The sequence below is a fragment of the Rhea pennata genome, chromosome 1 (genome assembly GCF_028389875.1).
Source record: "Rhea pennata isolate bPtePen1 chromosome 1, bPtePen1.pri, whole genome shotgun sequence".
Classification (NCBI taxonomy): domain Eukaryota; kingdom Metazoa; phylum Chordata; class Aves; order Rheiformes; family Rheidae; genus Rhea; species Rhea pennata.
The window spans coordinates 54550429-54572290 of NC_084663.1; the positions used below are offsets into that span (position 1 = coordinate 54550429).

At 40.7% G+C, this 21862-nt stretch overlaps 1 protein-coding gene across 6 annotated transcripts in view; it reads left to right on the forward strand.

Annotated features, from left to right (window-relative positions):
- Positions 1-21862, forward strand: part of TCF20 (transcription factor 20) — a 134539-nt gene that overhangs the window by 109854 nt on the left and 2823 nt on the right. For 5 of the 6 annotated variants that reach the window (XM_062587022.1, XM_062587013.1, XM_062587031.1 and 2 more), the window contains 3 exons: positions 8995-9088; positions 16282-16331; positions 19369-19496. In XM_062587022.1, coding sequence (XP_062443006.1) covers positions 8995-9088; positions 16282-16331; positions 19369-19452 — 228 coding nt within the window. In that variant the 3' untranslated portion in view covers positions 19453-19496. The remainder of the gene's footprint in view (positions 1-8994; positions 9089-16281; positions 16332-19368; positions 19497-21862) is intronic. The other variant, XM_062587060.1, reaches the window with a different exon arrangement.

Sequence of the window (21862 nt, forward strand, 5' to 3'; positions counted from 1 at the left end):
TCCCCAGGCTAAACAGGCCCAGCTCTCACAGCTGTTCCCCATAGGGCAGATGCTCCAGCCCTCTGATCATCCCTGTAGCCCTATGCTGGACTCTCTCCAGTAGCTCCATGTCTCTCTTGTACTGGGGAGCCCAGAACTGGACACAATACTCAAGATGAGGCCTCACCAGGGCTGAGCAGAGGGGCAGGATCACCTCCCTCGACCTGCTGGCAACACTCTTCCTAATGTACCCCTGGAGACCATTGGCTTTCTTGGCCGCAGGGGCACATTGCTGGCTCATGGTCAATCTGTCATCCACCAGCACTCCCAGGTCCTTCTCTGCAGAGCCGCTCTCCAGAAGGTCAGCCCCCAGCTTGTACTGGTGAATGGGGGTTATTCCTAGGAGCAGGACCCTGCACTTGCCCTTGCTGAACCTCAGGAGGTTGCTCTCCGCCCACCTCTCCAGCCTGTCCAGGTCTCTCTGAAGGGCAGCACAGCCCTCTGGTGTATCAGCTACTCCTCCCAGCTTGGTATGATCAGCAAACTCGCTGAGGAGGCACTCCGTCCCCTCATCCAGGTCATTGATGAAGAAGTTGAACAAGACTGGACCCAGTACTGAGCCCTGGGGGACGCCACTAGCCGCAGGCTTCCAACTAGACTCTGTGCCACTGACGACAACCCTCTGAGCTCTGCCTTTCAGCCAGTTCTCAATCCACCTCACTGTCCCCTCGTCTAACCCACACTTCCTGAGCATCGCTAGGAGGATGTTATGGGAGACAGTGTGAGAAGCCTTGCTGAAGTATGCTGTTCCCATAACTGTGTATCTCATCACATAATCACTTCTTCAAAATTTGAATTTCTATTTTATCTTTTAAGTCAGTTATTCTATTTTTCAGACCTTTTCTTAACAAAATTCCATTTACTCTTACACATTTAAGTCCCCAAATGAGTACCCAAGATAACATAAACTGTGTTTTTTTCAGATAGACTCACAAATTCTAGGCCCCCAGTACTTGTACATGGTTATCTGAAGTGCTTCTCTTGTTCAAGCTGATTCTTCGTCATCAAAGGAAACAAGATTTATACATGTTTTGTCTTCTTGGACCCACTAGTCTATTTATTCTTTTAGTTTGAAATTACATCTCTTATGATATGTATTGGTTACTAAAATTTAGCCCGTTTAATTTAAAATTAAACATGCTTTTTCATTATCATTTTAAGTTATTGATGTTTTTTTGTTACTTTTGCTAAATCTATTCTAGCTAACTTTCAGTTTACTCTTGAAGTGTCTGACCTTTCTTCTAGTCTAGTTACGCGCTTGGTCCTTTCTTTTTTTCTCCCCCCCCCCCTTTTTTTTCTCTTTTCAGTTTTTGAGGAGCGGGGAGGGTTCAGTGTTCTCCATGACTTTCTCAGCTTTTTACCAATGTCATCTTGTAGAGTATCTTCATGTACGTTTAAGCTTTTGGTCACTGATAGTGAATTTATCTCTGAGATCACATTTCAGCCCTTTTATATAGCATTATGGTTTTGCTGAGCCTTCCCTTCCTGTTCTGGGGGTTAGACTGAAAAGTCTGAAAAACTGCATTTTATTGCCTTACGGTGTGTTTTCTGGGTGCATATATTCTTTTTAATCATCAGGAGTTTTGTTGTTGTCCATTGTGAAATTCCACAATCAGATCTGCGGGTCTGCGGAAGAACTGCTTTGCTGGACAAGAAGGAAATGTTTTGTTGTGGTATCCTGTCTCCAGCAGTGGCCAAGAGCAGTTATCTTGGGAGACGTGTAATACACCAGGCATGTACAGAGTCGTTCTTCTCCTGAGTATTTTCTCCCAGCTTTCAGTTGTCACAGCAGTGTCTTTCGTATCGCTGTGTTCAGCAGGCACTGAAACACCTGTGCTTGACACATTCGTCTAATCTCTTTCTGAACTCCCTCATGCTTTAAGCTAGTACAGCGTTCTTGGGCAGTGAGTTTTACAGATTAACTATTTGCTGTGTGAAAAAACAGGTTTATTTTAAGTTCTAAACCAGTTGCCTGATGATTGCGTTACTTGCTCCTACTTCTTTGCCTTGTGAACGCCATACTTGATTTTATTGATCTCAATTTGTGCCCTCCTTCTGTTCCCTCTTTTCCCTTTAGTCTGTTCTCATATGGAACTTCCTTGTGCTTCTCATTATCTCTGTGGTCTTCCTGTATATTTTTTTTCTCATCTGTCCTGTTCTTGTACTGATGAGGTGACCAGGACCATATACAGTATTCAAGACACCAGGATGCTACAGTGATGCGCAGACATAATGATGGTTTTGATTTCATTATAGATTTCTTTTCCCAGTAATTCCTTATGTTCTGTCTTTTTCACAGTTGCAGGGACTGAAGTGATGTTTTCAGAACTCGATCTAGGATGACTCTTACTATCTTTTCATGAGTAGTAATAGCTGATTTAGAGTCTATCAGCTTTTATATGTATAGGTGAAATTATTTTTACCTGTGTGTGTCACTTTGGACTTACCAAGTTTCATTTCCTTTCTATCATCTAATCATCTAGCATGGTGAGATCTTTTTTGCAGCTCTTTGACATGAGTTTGAGATTTGACTACCTAGAATAACTTTGCAAAGTCTGCAGATTTTGTAACCTATTGTTCACTCCATTTTGGAGATTCTGTCTTGAATAAAGTGGAATAGTTTCAGTGTCAGCATAGGACCATAGAAAGCTGTGCTGGCAAACCTTTGCTTGTCAAAACTAGCAGTTTATTTCTTTCCTTGTTACTTCTTTTTTCCACCAAGTTGAGGAGAATAGAAAATTCTGTTCTTTCTTCATTTACAGTGCTTCTGTTATATTTTAATCAGTTTTGTACATATTGAATAGGATTTCTCATTTTGAAAACATTTTAAAAATTCTAGTATTCTCTTTTTTTTCTATGCCATCCATTTTGAGCTGCAGCTTCTCTTCATGCTTCAGCAGTCCATGCAGCACTGCAGTTCTGACTCTTCACTGTTTCCTAATCCAGCTCTATAGTACAGTGATGATATTTCCAAATTCATGAATATGTCTCTTTGCTGAAATCTAAATTAGTTTTAAGTTGTTTGAGCTCAGAATAGCTTGAGCTCAGAATAGCTGCCTGATTCTACTTAAGTGATTAGTTTATTTTTCTTCAATATTACTTGGTTTGCTTGCTATAGGAGATCTATCATCATTGGCAAGAGATACCTTTTAATAATGCAAATTTGAAGCACTTCTCTTTATAAGGATGTTTCTTTTCAATTGTGAGATTCATTTTTTCTGATATTCTGTGCCTGTTTTGGAGAACTTCTGTTTGTTTTGAAGAGACATAGCAAGTGATCATTCTGCATCCCTTAGTACGCCGTTGTTACCCCTAGTGCTAGTCACATAGGCAATTTTTTTCATTAAACTTCTTCAGTACCTTCCCATCAAATTGAAAATGCTGTTTTTCTCTCCTAGTTCCTAAAAATGTCACCCCACCTCCTTCTGTTTACATCTCATTACCTTTCAACAGCAGCCTTCCAAGATCACTTCTTCCGTTCTCCTGTAACACATCTTTAACTCTACTTTTCACTGTTGCCTATGGTAGCAAATGTTTTGCAGTTTTCCTCAGAGCTTGCTGGAGTACGGTGTCTCTTGGTAGCCAGCTTCCAGGGAAAGCGAATGCTCCTGCCTGCCGACTCTGTGGCCTGCCCTTTCGCCTGGATATTAAATCTGAGTGCTCTGCCGAGCCTGCCAGCTGCTTAATCAGAAATAGTCGGAAGAAGGTCCTACTTCATAATGTTGTAACTGCACTCTGAAATCATACAAAAGCACTTCTTCTCCTAAAAACACAGAATTTAAATAGAGGAAGAGGAAAGTGTGGAAAAATGCAGCTAACATGTAAAGTCAAGGCTTGTACCTGCATAATTAATACAACATCTATTTCATTTTTTCCTTATTTTCCTTCCTGTGGAACCTTTAGTTGTTGCTTGCCATTTCATTCCATTTATGTATTCCCTGATAGTGGGAGGACATGCACAAAGGGAAAAACAAGGAGATACCTAGAAAGCAAAGCAAAGCAAAGAGAAAGGGAAGAAAAAAAGAAAGCAAAGGCAAAAACGGTGCTAGGAAGAAGGGCTTTTGGAATGAGGCTTGAGTGTGGAGCATTGGTGAACAAACTGAAAGAAGTAACTGATCCACAAGAAGAAAACCTTTTTGGATTATAGACAGTAGAAAACATAACCCAGTGGTATCTAGTGTGAATGTCCTTGTTGAAATAGCTTTGGTAATTGCTTCACAAGAATAACAGTGGAAAAATCATCTGAAAATGCCTTACATTGCAATGTTAGGCTGAAACAGTTCATTTCCGCTTGTAAGCAGCTATTCCTGCTATTCCTCAGAACATGTCAGAAAGCTGTGTTAAAAAGGCTCCTGATGGCTAGGTTGTTGGCTCCCAGCCTCCCATCAGTAAAGCTTTTTCCACTCAGCAGTCAGTGGGATTTCAGTGTGCTCAGACAAAGACATTATCTGTGTCAGCGCAGAGCCAAAGGGAAGAGGTACGCACTGTATTTTTTGGGCAGCTTGGATCACTTTCTTCACAAGTCTAAGCAGCTGTGCTTGGTTGGGAAGAAGGGGGTGGTCACATAGCTAAGACAGGTTTATGGGCCAACATCTATGTGGTACAAATTTGACGGAGGACAAGCAGGTGACCGCAATACACACACCTTTTTATTTAGAGCAGTGTACTGTCTGAAGAGTTTACTCTTGTAGTAAGGAAGGAACAAATATTGCAGGGGAAAAAACACCCTTAAAGCAAAGGAAATACAATTACAGTATGTTTAAATATTTTGAATGAATCAGAGCAGCTCTGCTAATGCTGCGGTAGCTGTTCCCATGCTTTCCACACTCTCAAGTTGGGTGTTACTTCGTTTTGGTAGACAGAGATTGATGAGCTATAGCAAGGAAGAAATGGGCTGCTGATAGCACGAGGAGGCAGAGGCAGCGTGACTGGCTTTAACACTATGGATAATTCAGTTCAAGGGGTGGAGTGTCTCTTCCAAGTTGCACTTTTCAGTCTCCTCAGCCTGTTTTGAGTGAGATTTACGTGCTTTGTGGCTAGAAATGAATTGTGGGGATAGGACCTCTGAATCAATTGTTGCTCTGCCTTTTTTTTTTTTTCCTTTTCTTTTTTTTAAATTTGAGCCAGGAGGTGATTAGATGCCTGGCAATGATTACTGTCCATTGGCACCTCCCGTTGGGAGCACGCTCCAAGTACCAGCCCTCAGCTCTTTCAAGCAGAGGAGGCTAAGCAGGCTGCTTACAGAGCGAAAGGAATTTCTCCTCCCATGAGAGCGCGAGTGCTGTTTCCCTGGCTAAGAACGCCGTAATTCCTTCACAAGTGACAAGCAGGCTGCTACCATCTGCTGGTGAATGGCTGCGCGATGGAGTTTGGGTGACAACTTGCACATGGACCAGAGAGAGTGATTAGTGGCAGTTAAGCACAGTTCACTTTATGAAATTCTGTTATTTTACTTTGATTTCTGAATATTCTCTAATTGTCATATACATCCATCATTTTGTTTTTGTTCTGAAACTTAAGTATGTAAGGATAAGGGTTCTGGCCCAAGTCACAGAATGTACAAGCAGGAACTGTACTGCTTTATATCTTTCAAGGCGTATCAGTGCTGTCCTGCAGAAGAAGATTGAGACCGTCTAGGAATTTTCTGTTCGCTCTGGTCTGTATTTCTAGAATCACCTCGAGGTATTTGGGAACCATACGGCATTAGTCTCTTTCAAAGACTAAGTGGTAGACTCGTCGGTTGTTTTAGGACCGTTTACCTTTGTAGGGTTTCTGCTTTATTCAGTCATTGTGGTGTGACAAGAAGGCAGAACTCGAAAGAAAAGAGTAGTTACTGTGTACGTGGTTCCCTCAGCTTCCCTTGAAAGAAGCAGATGGTTGGGGGTCCCAGGAGGTAGAAGAAATGGGGCCATTAGACTGTCAGTGGCTTGTGAAAAGCAGAAGCATCTGCCAGGATGGAGACTTGTTCAGCAGCAGGGGAGCCAGCAGCAGCAGATGATCTCTGCCTCGAGCAGGCAGAGGGATTGTAGTCCACGGGGGGATTGCTGTTGTGGGCGTAGCTGCGGGTAACCTCGGTGGTAATCTAGTTGGTCAGGCAGGCTGAAAAAGGGGAATGAAGACCCGATGCTTACACCTTGGCATTTCAGCTGCCCACTTTTGCTCTCTAATCAGTCCTAACTACAACATGAAAATATTCCATACCGTTCTTGGCTGAGCGCTACAGGCACGCTTACAATTCGTCAAAATGCCTGTTGTGTTTCTACTGCAACAGTTTCAGAATAGCAAAATAAACCACGTCAGATGCACTAAAGAATTAGTTCAAAGGCTAAATTAGCATTTGGAAAAGTATCAGAAATTTTGCTTGGAGTTTGCTAGGGGGCTTTTTGTTTGCAGTTTTATTGCACCATGCACTCTTTAAGACATGCCTTTTTAGTGTTAAGAATTCTTCTACAAATCCTTTACACAGCTGCAGTTTAATCTCCGCTGCTGTAGTTCATCGGCTCCTGTTGACTGCCCTGTACAGGACACTGCGTTCTAGGGAGAAATGACATCTTTTGTTGCAACAGTGTGATGGTACTTCAAAGACTGTATAAAATGGGGAGGACAGAATGCCTCTGAGGAACAAAACTGGAAATTCCTATGTGTGTTCAAAAAGAATAGTCGATTTGGGCTCTGTCGTGTTAGAATAATTAATCTCAGTCAGCCATGTCTAGAAGAGAAACTAAAGCATGCGGGTAAAGAGCTCTGATTCAGAGCTCCTCAAGCTGCACTTTGTGAATATTTGGCATAGGTGAATCTGGGACTTTTGCCAGTACATAATATTCTGCTGAAGTTGATTTCATAGCCAGAAAATGGCATTTTCTATACCTGAAACTTGGTTTTACTCCCAGGAGAAAGATAACGATGTTACTGTTTGGTTAGAGGTCTATGCATTTTGGGGTGCATTTAAATATTACTGTAGTGGTTTTTTTTGTTTTTTTTTTTTTTTTTTTTTTTTTTTTTTTTTTTTTTTTTTTTTACCTTTGAAAACAAGCGTTCATGTTCTGACAGGCAAAAAAAAAGCTGCTTGTGTGTCTCTTTAGGCCTCAGGGCCACTTTCCTTACATCATAAATACTGCAATAGTTTGTCGTGATACACATTTGCTGCTTAAAAGACATATATGACTTGATTTAGTAGGGAATGCTGAAGATCAAGCTCAAGATGCTTTGGCATGACTGAAAAGAGAAGGCAGTATTCGAGATTGGAGTTGTGTTTGTCATAAGAGCTGACATCTCATAGGCTTTTCTGTTAATTGCATCTGCTTTGATTTGAAGAGGGCCACCTGGTTTATGGCTGGAGCTAATTTTGCTTTCATCCTCACTCAGTCATTTCAATACAAACTACAGCCATCACTGTCTGCATAGCACAGAATAGTAGGAAAAGCAGTCAGTAACCGTCTTCGTGTCAGATATTCCTAGTATTTCTTTGAAATAATGTAGATCAGCCTCCTATTTAGTATGCAGAGTGAGGAATTTGTGTGGCTCTGATCTTTGGCTACACATTCTGCAGACCTCCACTGCCACATATATTTTAATTACAGACATGAAGTGTCATCTGGCTGATGTGGCCGTCTTGGCATATGAACCCGATGTACCATACTTGCAGGTGTGGTAGAAAAACTATGCTCTTGTCCAGTGCCAGGTACACTGCTGGTCTAAGCATGTCTGTCTGATGTGCTGTACCCATGTAGCTTGCTGTGTTATTGGAGCACACATAGTTTGATACTAGCTTTTCCAATATAAAAAACAGTTTATAGATCATATCATCATCTGTGTGCAATTGGTGACCCAAAGGCAGCTTCTTCATAGCCTGAATTCAAAGTGGTTGTAGCAGTAGTGCAAGGGCTTATTCTGGTGTCAGTCATGCAAAAGTGAAATTCCTGGTATTTCTTAGATATAACTAAAAAGTTATGATAGGTCGTCTTTTCTTTTCCTGTCGGTAGTCTTATTGTGCTTTAGTTTCTAAATAGTATTAGACTCAGCTTTCAGTGGATTCTGCCAGTCACGTAGCTTGTTTTCTTTTTAGAGGGGAAAAACATCAACCTGTGAGAAGTCCACCTTCTTCAAAATCTTAGATTAGTTAACGGAAAACTTTTTATCTTTTACATTCAAGAAGTAAAGTTCCTGTTTGAATGAGATGTGCTGTAGGCCTACTTCCTTAAAGTCACTCAGGATGAAGTAAGTGGATGAGTGGCTTTCACACTGCAGCATTCACATCTGTCTGATACTTTGATTAAATATATCATCGACCAGTTGAGATAATAGGAATAATGTAATGGAAATTGAACATGCTCATCAGGTGAGTCCTACTACTTTGAAAATAAATGTATGAGCATCTTTTTAGCACTGCAGGCGTTTCTTCTGGAGATGAGCCATTTTTTGACAGTGAGGTATTTTCTCCTGATGGCATCTCTGTTTGCTCTAGGTAAACCATTTCTGATCTCATGGGAAAAAATGTTCAACTTAGCCTTGATCTTCCTGGAGTACTACTGATAATTAAAATGCTGCAACCAAATTTGTTTTATACTGATGGTGTCTTCTAAATTATTCCTTATCATGATCATTCTCGTTTTAAAGCTGTTGTAGATTCATAAAAGCTCTTTCCCTCCAGTTTTAACACTGATGTCATCATCAGGTATTGAACCATGGGCAAGTGGAATGAGTTTGAGGTATGTTTCAAGTTCTGTTTTATGGTTGAACTTAGCCAGTTAATGCAGCAGAGAAGCTGGTTGTTTGAAAGTGCTTGTGTTGCCTTTATTCAAAAAGCCTCTCTGTATAGTGTGTAAAGATCTGGCCTACCATTGTGAAACTCAAGAAATTTGTGCTGAAACCTGGTTGATAAATTTCCTGGGAAAATACAGATATTTGGAAGGATCGTTACAGTATTCATTGTCATTTCTTGGGTTTCCTTTCCAGAAATGTTCCCATTGCCAGGAACCAGGAGCCACCTTAGGCTGCTACAACAAAGGCTGCTCCTTCCGATACCATTACCCATGTGCCATCGATGCAGGTAAGAACAAGCGACATTCTAATATATTTTATATTTATTCAAAGCATGTGACACTGAGTAATTCCAAGGTACTTCACAAGTTTGTTCCCCAGAGTTTTTAACCTACTCTGCAATATATAGTAGTATAAAGGGTGAAAAAATGGCAGCAGACAAAAAGTGTACAATAGTGTTTTGGGGCAAGGTGAAACATGTAATGAAAAGAATGTACTTGAAGTGCAGAAGAAAGTTTTGCGGAATGCCGCTACAGCAACTGAAATTTCGTTACATCATGAAAACTGACCATTTGTTTCTTACGAAAAATAAACACCTGGTTAAAAGGTTGAAAGTAACCTGAAAGACATTTCATTTTTCAGGAATGCACTCCTATGGATAGTCTCTGTAATAATTTCAAGGCAAAGTATTTGTAGCATCATCAGCATTACTCACAGCACCACCTTCCTTCTCCCTCCACAGAGTCATTTCAAACAGTCTTTGAGTAGTTCCTTTTTTTTTTTTTTTTTTTTTTTTCCTAATCCCTGGACAAACTAATGGTTTGGATGGTATCCTCTTATGGAAGTTGCTCCTTTTACTCAGTGATCAGAAGAAGCGATTAGTCATATGAGTTCATTTGCCTGTAAGACTGTGTTGTCTGCCTCATGTGAATATAGGTTATACAGCAGCAGGATAGCTACTTGCAGGAGAAACCTTCCTCATAATGTTGTTATTAGAAGTCTAGGCATTAAAATAGAGGGAAGGGTTTGGATCATGCAACTCTACAAGTTCTTGCCTTTTGAGACACAGGGGGAAGGTAGAAAGGAGCGCTATTTGAGCTGTGTCATCATAACTGATAAAAATTATTGTATGTTTTAAATTATTTCCAGCTATGAACCTGAGGCTAGTGAGTTGGCATTTTGTGAATAAGAGTGAAAGTTTTTCATGGAGGTAAATCCCAGGTCAGAAAGAATAACGTCCCACAGTTCTAGTCCACTGTAATTCACTTCTCATATCATGTTTTATACAAAAAAAAAAAAGTCAGATAGCAAGTAGATAAGAATTCAGAATTGCACCTCTTAACAGGCGCATGATTGAAAATTCCTGTTTGTGCTATCCTGCTTCTTCTACAGCAGCCCACTTGTTTATCCTGCTATTTCACACTGATTTCAAATTTTGCTATATTTGAAATAGGTGCATTTCTGAATGACTACAGTGCACCTCTTACTGTGAAATCCCACCCTATTGGAACATAGCATTTTACTCCAATAGAAATGCTTTTTAATGAAATTAATACTATGGCGGAGTATTGCTAATACCACAGTATAGATGGAGGGTCCTCGATTAAATTTTATACAACATACATAACATACTGCATGTTATTCCCACTTGGTTCTGAAAGTAGAAGTGTGAAATTTTCTGTGATATTCATTGCTGTGATACCTAAGAGTTTGGTGAATGATAACAAACTTATTTTTCCAGGACATCTAAGAGACAGGATCATCAGTTTTGCTTTCGTATTGTGTTAAGTAGTGTGTTTCTGGTCCACAACTTGACCTTTTAAATGTTGATTTAGTACACAATAAATTAAAGTGAATGTGCCCAGTAGGCTGAGGTGCTTAATTTGAATTAGTACAGTAGGTGGTATTTTCCATATTTTAAATAAAGGTATCAGAATTAAGATACTTTTTTCTTCAGAAATTACCTTCCTTGTTAACTCCACATCCTTCTGACTTCCTCAACAAATGGGGAGAGGATCGTTCAGATGACAAATTTACTGAACAATTCTGACTGATTCCCAAGAGCAGTTCCATGTCATGCACTGAAGAGGCAGTGTCCTATGAAAAAAACAGACTATGAGCATATTATTAAAGCTATGTTAAAAAATATGTAGAAATGGGCCAAATTAAATTGGCATTTCCTGACATTTGACTTGACATTGCAACCTTTGGGGTATTTTCCAGTGTTAGTTTTTGTGTGCAAGTTCCAAGGCTATGCTTACTATGTGTTGTTTTATTTCAAGTTCTATCACAAGACATCATGTTGGCATGTGGCCATGTGTCAGAGTGCACCGTACTAAGCTAGTGTCTCCCTTTTGAGGTGATACGGTAGCAGTAATAAATTGCAGGTCAATGTGTGGGCTGGAGCTGCCTTGAGGTGGGATACTTTGCTTGTGAGCTTCACATACAGATTTAATTAATAGCAGAGGAATGGTAAAATTCGTGAATCTTTCATTTCACTCCAGGCAGAGTATGATCTAGTGAGTACAAAGACTTCTATTTCTTTATACTTTTTCCCTTCTGTTTCTTCCTCTTCAGTCTGTCCTTGTCCTATCTCTTCTCCATTCTGGCTATTCATCTAGTCAGTCTCAGGTTCCTTTTCTCAAGTTTCTTATTCCAGTCTCATTTTAAGAGACAGTTCTCCCTCTGCTCCTTTCTAACCTTTCCTTTGCTCTGTTTTCTAGCTGTCATTCTCGCCTCCTTCTCTCTGCTTGTATCTCACTGTCTCTTTCTTTCTTGCTCCTAGTTCCAGTTTTCCTCTCTGAGCTTCTTAATCCAATTTAGTTCTCCTAACCTCTCCGTGTCGTACTTAGCCCTGCTAGTCCCAGTTTGCCTTTGTTCATTGCCCTCAGGCTAATCCATCTCACTCTCCTTTTTCTTATCCCACTAGTTCTTAGGCTCCAGTCTTCTGGCAAAGTCAGACCTGATTCAGTCTTAGTCTCCTTCTGCTGGCTGTCTCCCAGTACAGCTGCTCCCATTTACTTCTCTCAGGCTTGGCATCAGTCTCCCATCTTACTCTGCAGCATTGTGTGCATCTGATCCTCCTCATCCTTATTTCCCTGCTCCTAACTTTCACTAGCTGTAGTCTCCTCATTCTTCTAGCCTCAGCTCTTTCTCCAGACCCAGATTCTTTTTCTCAGTGACGTTCTGGACTGCCTTCTGGACCAAAACATTTTAGTGTTTTGAAATGGTCACCTTCTTTATTCAGGCTGCCTGAGCCTTAAAAGTGTTTGCTTATAACTTCCCTGCTTTTGGTTCTGGTGCCTGAATCTGAGACCAGAGATTCATTTACAGGAAAGACCTGCTCTCCCCCAAGCAAAAGTGTACTTGTTGTGCTCTTCAAAGAACCTAGATAATAAAATAAAAGAAACCTCTACTGAGGATGTGTAAATTAAGATTCCCTTATCTCCTTGCAAAGGGTTACATTTTGCTTTGCATTCAGTTGGCAAGGGTAGGCCATAGCTAGAATTCAGGTTCCTGCTGCAAATCAAGGAATGGTAGAGTTTTTCAGAGAAAATTTTCTAGGATGTTTAACATGAGCAAAATATCTTTTTCCAAGAAAGAGGCTTAAGGAAATGGTTGGACTGCTTTAGCTGGTATTTTCAACCAAAGCAAATAAAAGACTCAGCTTGAATAGATTCTCAGCATTCAAAATTTCAGACTGGTATCCTGACAGTGAAAGACCTTGTTTGCAGTTTTTATATCTGTAGAATAATCAAGCTGTCTTAATCTATAACCTCTCTTAAAATCAATCTGTATAATACACAATACGCTTCATGAAATAATAGAATTTGATTTTCTGTTATGCCCAAGTAGAAAACATAAGTTTCCTTGAGAGGCAAATCAGCATTCTCTCTTCTTTGTTCAGCCTGCTATCTGCCTATAAACCTTTTTTTAATTGGTTCTGCATTGCTGCTATCATATTTCTCAAGTTTCTTGAGCTCTGTAGTAGTTTCATTTGAAGTCAACTGTCCTGTGATGAAGGATGGTGCTATCTTGCTTTATTGAATCTGGGACTGATCCCTTCTGTGTCCTCAAAAGCTTGTGCTGAGATTTACAAGGGTGCTCAGACTTCTGGCTCATGTATGACTCTTTGTATCTTAAAAATCAGAAAACACTTCTTGGAATTGGTCAATCATAAACACTTAGCATTTAACAGAGTTACTGTAGTAGCCCTGGAAGTGGCCATGCCTTAGCTAAGTATCCCTGTCTGCAAACCTAGGCAGTTGCACTGCAAACTGAAATGCTTTGTTACCTTAGCATTGCTGTGGATTACAAGTTAGTACCCTTTTCATTACTGTGCCTCATTTGAAAGGCCATAAATTCTTGGTAAAGGACTGGAGGGTGCAATATCTCAAAAATACTTCAGTTACCTGCAGTTATGTCATTATATCGTTTCTTAGGGACTGGCTTGACTTATATCTAACAGAAATAGTTAGATTTAAAACTGTTTGTGTGGTAAATTGTTTCTTTTTAGACTTTTTTTGGAATATAGAGGTCCTGAATAGTTTGGTTCCATACATGATGAAGCTAAGAAATGAGAACAGGAAAAAAAAATAATTTGCATTGAGATTTTGGAAGACCCTAGGACTTCTTTTTGCTTGTTGTTCACTGCATGTTCCTGATAGCTCTCCGCGGCTCCGTGTGTTGAACACTGGCCCTGCAGCGCGTTCTGTGCTCTGCGCTTCCACGCCGCTGTCCCCGAGCTGGTGAGCAGCCAAGTTCGGCACCAGTGTTGCTAATTGGCTGTTATGTAAGGCACATGGCTTCATCAGCTTCTACTTTGTACATATGGACACTTTTATATATCCTAATTCAGTCTTCCTTTTAATCTCCTTTCACACAAGGTAATTTTTGTCAGTCTAGGGTACGCTTCTGTGCGAGAGAACTGAACTCCTGTTAGCCATTTGCCTAAAAGTCAAAACTACTAGTGCCACTTAAATATTTTTTATATGGAAATGACTGTGGTTAACATTGTCTGTGTTTGGCTTTCATCTGCCCAAATTTGTAAAGAGCCTCTGATGTCTCAAGATAACTTAATCGTATGGACATCTCCATGGAAACAAGATCTTTTTTTTCTGAGATTTTTGTAGCTACTCCTTCTGCCCATTCCTCCCCACCTGGAGCTGGATGCTGATCCTTACGGCATGGTTGTCCCCACAGCACCCATTGTAGGAAGTATCACAAGCAAAAGGTTTTTGACTGCAAATAAGAAGGGGTGGGGGGAAGCAGCAAAATACAGTGTGTTTTAGAGAACAGAAATCCATGTCTCCACAAGTATTGTTGAAGATTGGTAACAAGCAGAACACAGAGAGTGAGGCAAAGTGTGAAGCTTATGGAAGAATAACTGCTTCTGTTAAAAATGTTTTAAGTTTTCCCTGACAACTTCATGTAGAAAAGTCTGTACAAACAAGGATGAGTCTCTATTCTTTTTCCCGTTCTGCCACGCTGAACTGATTGTAGCTGTGTGTCTAATGACTTTGGGGTGAATTTTAATCTCTGATACAGAGTATTTGGAATTGCTAGCTGAAATCCAATGCAACTTGGTAATGCTGAACAATTTTGGCCTTTTTATTGTTACTCAGTTGCTTCTGTACAGTGAGCTGATATTTCCAAATCTCAGTCAGATGGTAGACCCTTAAATCTTAATAGGAAAAAAAAAAGTTAGCATTAATTGGATCTGCTCTTGGTATTTGCAGCAAAAATCCAAAACTTAGTAAGAAATTGAGCTCCAAACGCAGATCAAGCATAAGGTATAAAGTATCTGAGAGTTTTCCCTGGTGCTTTTATGATTTCCCTTTCTGGTAGACTAGATAGAGAATTCTTTCATCACCAATGTTGAATTTCCAAGAAAGAAAAAAAATCATCCCATTCTAGTATACTGTGTATATTTTTGATAATTGCTTTATTGTGCAGTAGTAATTCATGATGTGGTCTAAATGTAGAATTTCCTGCCTTTGAAATGAGACAATATTTTATTTATCTTATGTCTTTTGCTAGTACTGCATTTGAAATAGTTATCCATGGTAGGATTAAGGGTTTTTCTCCTCTTTGCTAAACTCTCTCAAGTAACTTAGCCTATTGCATGCTGTTTCCCTTTGATTCAAGCCAGAGGCGTTGATATTGAAACATAAGCATTTCATAGCAGAGGGATATTCTGCCAAAGCTTGGGTGTCTAGAAAGCTTTTCCCTCAAGCTTTAGTTGCAGTCTCCTGCTGTCTGCTAAACTCTTCAGCAGATTGAAACAGCAGGTAGCTCTGGTTATGCTACATACTTAAGAGTGTTTTAAATTAGCACATTTTATTTACCATTTTGCTTCTTTACTTGCCAGCTATTTGGGTAGGTTGAAGAAGAGAGGAGATCGTAAACACCTTGTTGAATTCTCACTGGGCTGGTAGTACTGAAGTTGTGTTGCTGGGTCAGTGAGTCTGTGTTCCACGGGGTGTTTGGGAAGAACTGTGTCGGAAGTTGGGGCAAGTGCAGAGAGGAGCCTGCGGTTAAGGGTGCCTAGAGAATGCAGCTGAACTCTCTCGGGAGAGTGCTACTGCTTTATGACTTGACTGCGAAGGTGAAATAAATCTGGAAGCCACGGCAAGGAAAGCAAAGAGTTGGCAGCGCTCCTTGTGTGGACATGGCGCTTCAGTTCAGGAGCTGCTGGCTGGGCCTCTCTTCGAGGAGTAGTCTGAGGGGGAGGGTAGAAGGGCAATAACATTTCAACTGGCACTAAAGAAATACTCTTCAGACTACAGTATTGTGAAATTCATTCCTAACACTTCTACATTGATGCCCGAGTTTCTGTAATAGGTTTAAATCATTAATTAAACTATTTCTTAGATCACAGAAGCTTCACAATATACGAATCATGGAAGCAGATCCAAAAGCAGCGTTGAGTGACCTGACTGCCAGACATAGTGTCAAAGTGTAAACTGATCACCAGGATTGGGGATTACAAATAAGCTGTCATATACACCCATACCTAGAGACACACACCCCTTCTCCCCCTGATGTTGACAGGGCTTTGGGGTAAGAATGAAAGGCGATGGTTTTCCTATGAAATATAAAGCAAGGATCATCTGTTGAGATTGGATGGATGTGTCTGTCCTTCCTTGTGCTGTAGCAACAAAGGTTGGAATTGCTGAAGGGGATTAGAGTGCAGAATTTGGAGGCTTGATCTTGTGATTCTTGCTCTGTATAGAGCATTGGGGAGACTAAGGATGTTTGGATTTGGCTTGGTAATCCAGGTGACATTGTCACTTGGGGTGCTTGGTGATTTTATTTGCTAAAACTTTGGGGGTGAGAGAGATGAATTCGCTAATAAAATAGTGTTCCTGTAAGAGATCTTTGAAAAATACGTGCCTGAGAGGCAAGATTAACACGTGATGTATTATTCAAGGTGGGTTTTTTATTAAAAAAGTAATAAATTGCTGTCTTCTCTTCCTCTAGATTGTTTACTAAACGAAGAGAATTTCTCAGTGAGGTGCCCCAAGCACAAGGTAAGAATTCTCTTCTGCATTAGGCCTGTTTATTGCTGCCCTCTTCTGGGATCTAAATTTGTTCTAATAATTTTATATGTGGATAACATCTGTAGTCAGAGACGCTTTTAGGTGAATTTTTCTGTGATATATTCTTGTGGTGCATTCTGGGGGCAGAGATCTACTTAAGAAGAATATAGAGAACTTAGGAAGATAAATGAAGCTTTTGCTGTATCTGTTCAGTTGTTCTTTAGATCCTTGACGACTCTCAGAAAACCCCAGCTTCATTTCCTGTCTTTTGTGATAGAATCAGTGCCCTGCTCCCAGCTTCTGTTCAAGTGTTACATTGAACCTCTGGTGGGTTTTTTTGTTGGGATTCCTGAGGATGCAAGAAGGAAGTAGAATGGCTCATGGAAACATTTCACCAGTTTTGGAAAGAAAAACCTGTCAAAAATGAAACACTTCGTTTAGTGGTAGTAATTAGACTGAGTCCTACTGCTCAGCCTGCAATTTGTCTATTTAGTTGTTCTGTAGATCTTTGATGACTCTTCAGAAAACCCAATGTCATTTCCTGTCTTCAGTGATAGACTTAGTGTGCTGCTTTTGCCAGTGTTCGATAATCCTTAACAGCTGAATGTCTTTTGAGCCTGCAGATACAGCAGTGCTAAGAGCTGAAGTGCCTCCGCTCTATCCGCGTGGAAAGAGGAGATAAGACAGACAGTGCATACTGTCCTGTACATGAGTGATGTGATGCAGGGCTGGGAGTGTCTCCCCTAGCACATAGGGAAGGATGTAACTCGGAAAGCTGTGGAGACTAGTCCACCGTGGGAGTTTTAAATACTCAGAAGTATCCAGAAAAATGGCTATTCTTGTGGCTATAGCATAAATTGTGCAAGAGTGTGCATGGCACATGTTGGAAAGATGATAAATCGTGAAGAATTCTGTTGCTCGCTAGCAGGGGTTAGTCTCCATTTAGTCCTTGTCTGCAGATCTCTTCTCTGCCTAGAATTAGAGTGACATCTGGTGGTCTTCTGTCTTTACAGATGATATTTAATCTGTATTTTGTAAACATACAAGTATTAGTCTCACGTTCCTTTCTAGATGTTCTACCACAGTATGATGTATTTATACACATGTTTAAGGTGATACTTTTTCCATGTTGTATATTCTCATTCTACTTACACTGGAGAATTCTGGGGACATTTAGCCCATGATTCAGAACTGGCTTACTTTTTCATCATATAGAAGAAAGTAACCTACGCTGTACAGTTGTGGAGGTAATGTTGAAAATGTACAGCAAGCTTAAATTGATGCATTAATGCTACGAGAACCTGCATATCTTGCTGAACACTAGTGGAAGGACAGAGCTCTCCTTAAAACAGTATACAACTACAGAAGTGCCATCCTATACCCAACTTTGGTTACTTCTTGAAGTGAATAGGAAGACTATATCTATGAGGGCAGTTTTATTTTAGTTGCTCACTGCAAGAAGTATCATAGGGAAACATGGTTTTAAAGCTTTTCATAGCTGCCTTGGGTCACCAGTGCTGTGTATTTCTGCCTGTGGTGATCATGCCCAAACTGTGAAAGGAAACACAACCATTTTATGACAAGAATTCATCCTACTGTAGAATATGCTTAAACAAATACATTGATTTATAAAGTAATCCTTAGGGGAGTGAGGGAAAAAGTGCCAATTGATTTGATAAAGGTACATCATGAGGCAATAGAAGTTGTGAATTTTATTCAAAACTAAGCACAGATCATTTCCTCTTTCTGCGTTGCAGGAAAAATGGAAATTCAACATTAGCAGCCTTTCTTTGACACTGAAGTTTGTTGCCTTTCACTTAGTAAAGATATGAATCGCTTGTTTGAAGTCAAGCAAGGCTTTCTTTGCTTGCCTGTGACTCTGCCCTTGCTCCATGGTTCACTGATCATTACTGGGTTGTTCCGAATTCTTCTGCAGGGCAGAATATAACATCACCTTGCTCTTTCCATTGTAGTAATTTGAAAGAGACGTTCCAGCTAGTTGCAAGGCTGGAATAGAAGGGTTGAAAACCGCCACTCTAGAATGAGTGGAGAACGAATTACATCAAGATTTTTGCAAGAGACAAATGTGAGCAATTGAAAGGGAAAGAGAGTTTAGATTAGACTGTTTAAAACTCTCCTTCTAGGTAACATCAGTTCAGCATTAGTAGCTAATTAGTAGCTATCTGATATCTGACTTCAGTTCTTCAGTTAATGGGTGGAAGAGCTAACTTCATAAATCCTCTGATGCTTAGCAAGTCCCCCAGTACAGTGCCTCTTACCCCTTTTTTAGCCTATGCCTCGTATCAGTAAATATCACCACGGTAAGTGGCTCCTGGGGAGCAAAGGGGCTTCTTGCCTCATTAACTGTGCTTAACTCTTCAGGCATAAGCAAACTGAGTCCAGAGGGACTGGTCCTGCCTTTCACTCTTCTCCCTAGTGAGCTTTCCCATTTCCTTCTGTCAGCACTGATGCTCCAACCATCCATGTCCTGAATGTGCTACTTTTACAGAAAAGCAGCTTTTATCACAGGAGAACGCTGTCTGAAAACTAATAATCTTTAGAAATGGTTAGCTTCCGCTCCCTGATCCAACTAGTGTATCTGTATCACTGCAAGCACCGTTGCAACAGAATGGATGAAGATGTAGAGGCATGGGAAGGAATGTGTGTATATAGCGGGCAGTATATATATAGGATAGGAAACCTCACCTTTTGGTGGCACTGAAGTCTTAGATTGTCTTAAGCTATCTGTGGGGCAGTTTTAAGTGATGTTTCTAAGAGTTTGTGCCAGAGTTTTTGTGATAAATTCTGTGTTTCTTATAATTAACTGGGCCTCTATGTCCCAAACTCTTTACTTCTGCAAAATTGCCTACTTTTGTCACAGGGAAAACTCTATCTGAAAATCTGTGTCTGGTTCTAATACTGACTTTTCTTTCTCTCTCTCACTTTGTGTGTGCTTCTCTTTCCCTACCCCTGTCGTCTTTTATTCCTCCTTTTTTCCCCTCTTCCTTTTGGCTTGCTGGTTTGTCAGCCCCTCCTTCCTTGCTCTCTTCCCTCCTTGCAGAACAAGATGGTGAAAGGCAGCCTCAGCACAGAGCAGTCGGAGCGGGGGTGAGGGGGGAAGTGTACTCCTGGGAATGGAAATATAAGCAAGCACAGGTGAGTTGGGCAGAGTTTCCAGTTTTCACCTGCCTTCTCCTATGGCTTCTTACCTCCGATGCCCTTCCTCGCTTCTCGGAGAGAACAAGGTGCTTTTGTGTACGTGTAGAAAAATGGTAATTACTTGAAACTTTTTCCCCCCTGCTGCCTGTATGTTCAGGCTAGTGATTTCAGTTTTGTATTTCTGCAGTGGTACGTTCTGTTTAGTGGTGAGGGGCAAAGCTTGTAAACTGTTAAAATTACCCGATAACTCACTATACCAGTGCCAGAAATCTCTTGAGGTTACCTCAGCACATACAGGGAGAAATACCATTAACCTTACTGGGAGCACGACATTCCTTTCAGACCAGCATTTTGCTCTGTTTGCAGACAGATGCGGGTAAGAAAAGATGGAAGGTGAGAGAAATGGGCACAAATTCACAGATTTGTAGTGTTTATTCTAGTCTGTTGCCTCCCCTCTCCCTGGATATAAGGTAGGCTGTAGCTGGCTGAATGCTTCAGTAAGCGTCAAGTCAGCAGGGCTGTGGAAAGGAGCAGCTCTGCTCTCGTGCCCCAGCTCCCCAGCTGCTCGTTTCCTCTCTCTCTCCTGCTGCGTCCTTCCTTGTCTAGCCCAAGCATTCACAGAGCCACGTGGTGAACTTGGTCTGGAATTTGATTTATCTGAAACTATTTTTTGTCATGTTAGCATGTTAGCTCATTTTCCTTAATCTGATTCACTGCATGGCTGGACAAAAGCCCTGGCACAAGGAGGGAGTAGCACAGAGGTGAGATTTAGCACCAAGGAGTGGGATGAGAATGGGATTTCCTAGTGCTTCATTTCCCCCACGTGTATTGCCATTTGGCAACAGGGAGATCTAAAGCAAAAAAGTACTTGGTTTCAGGTTAGTTTCTGTTGGTGTCTTAGTTACTGCTGCCGAAGTAAATAACTTATTTCACTGTTGCATTTCTTACTCAGCCTTGTTGCCTCTCTTCTTTTTGTGATCATGCAAGTGAAGTTGCTTTATCATGTGTGCTCTGTGAGCTAATTAAAACAATTGCCTTTCCTCCCCACATGTCCTTGCTTCCCAAGTGCTTCCTTTACCTTAAAATCTTACTTATTTCTCCAACTGAGTAACTATGAAGTAGTTTTAGTGATGTTTTCTCTGAAGGGCGAGAGAGTGGTATAAATGCTTAGTAGAGTGACTGCTGACTTGGTTTAGCTCTGCTGTGTTCTGTGATTTTTTTTCATTTTAAATAACACTCTAAAAACAATAATGTTGTTAAAAAGTTGGCATGCAAATACTATTAAACTTTGAAGTTAATTACTTGAATAATTTTTTGCTTTCTTGGTAAAGGTCACTGAGATTCTCTCATTTAAGCCTTTCTCTTTTCCTTAAAGTGCAAATGACCACATAAATCGTAATGTTAAAACAGGATGATAGTCTCATAGATAATGTGTCTGATGTGTCTGTTATAACTGCTTTATACCACAGAATGTGAGGAAATCTTTTTTTTTTTTTTTTTTTTTTTTTTTTTTTTGTGATGAGTTTTGGGGGAGCATTCCTGTAAGGAGCCTTTAAACATTAGTATGTCCCAGAGACTTTTTTGCAACTTTGTTTCCTGCATTATTTTCCAGCATTAATTTCTTTTCTAAGGGTGTAGTACATCGTAAAAATTTATTGGCTTAAGACCCTGCAAGCTCTGGAATCTCAGCACCATGTTTACTGTGTGCTCTAGGCATCTCTTTAGGTTATCGTTTCTTTCCAGTGGGACTTTTGCCTGAAGTAGTTCTTATTTAACGTTGTCTTTAGCCTTCCCCTTTTGAGGCTGACATTGTCTTAAAGATCAGGGTCTTCAGCCTGACCTTGCATCCCAAAATGACACCTGTGAAAATCCAAAAGATCCAATTCTTAAAAGGAAGTTTGCTGCAGTACTGTGGTAAGTGAAGAAGTTTAGAGGAGTCCTGTGGCAGTCCTGGCAGTACAGCAGCTGTTCTGCTGGTCTTAGGGTAAAGATAGACTGTGTAGTTGGTTGTTAGATTATTGGGCAGTTGTAGCCTTGGTTCACTCCTAGGGCCCAGTAAATTAAGAAAAATCCTGCATGCTGGATAATAGCCAAGCAAGTCAGTGTATTGTGTCTCTGTTTGTTGCTTCTCTCTCCCTGAGCTAGTTGCCTCTAGAACTTTTGGATCAAATCCAGATCTGGAGAGCAACTGTGAGAGTGAGTCTGGTGCTCTGGATCTTGTCCAGGAATAGGGAAGGACTGTCTGTGTGGTGAGCCTGTTTCCTCCCTGAGCCAGTGCCTAATGCTCTGGATGGACTCCAAGCACGGGCAAGCTGCAGTTGTACAGGAGCCAGAGGCAGCAACACGGTCTTGACACTCCTTCG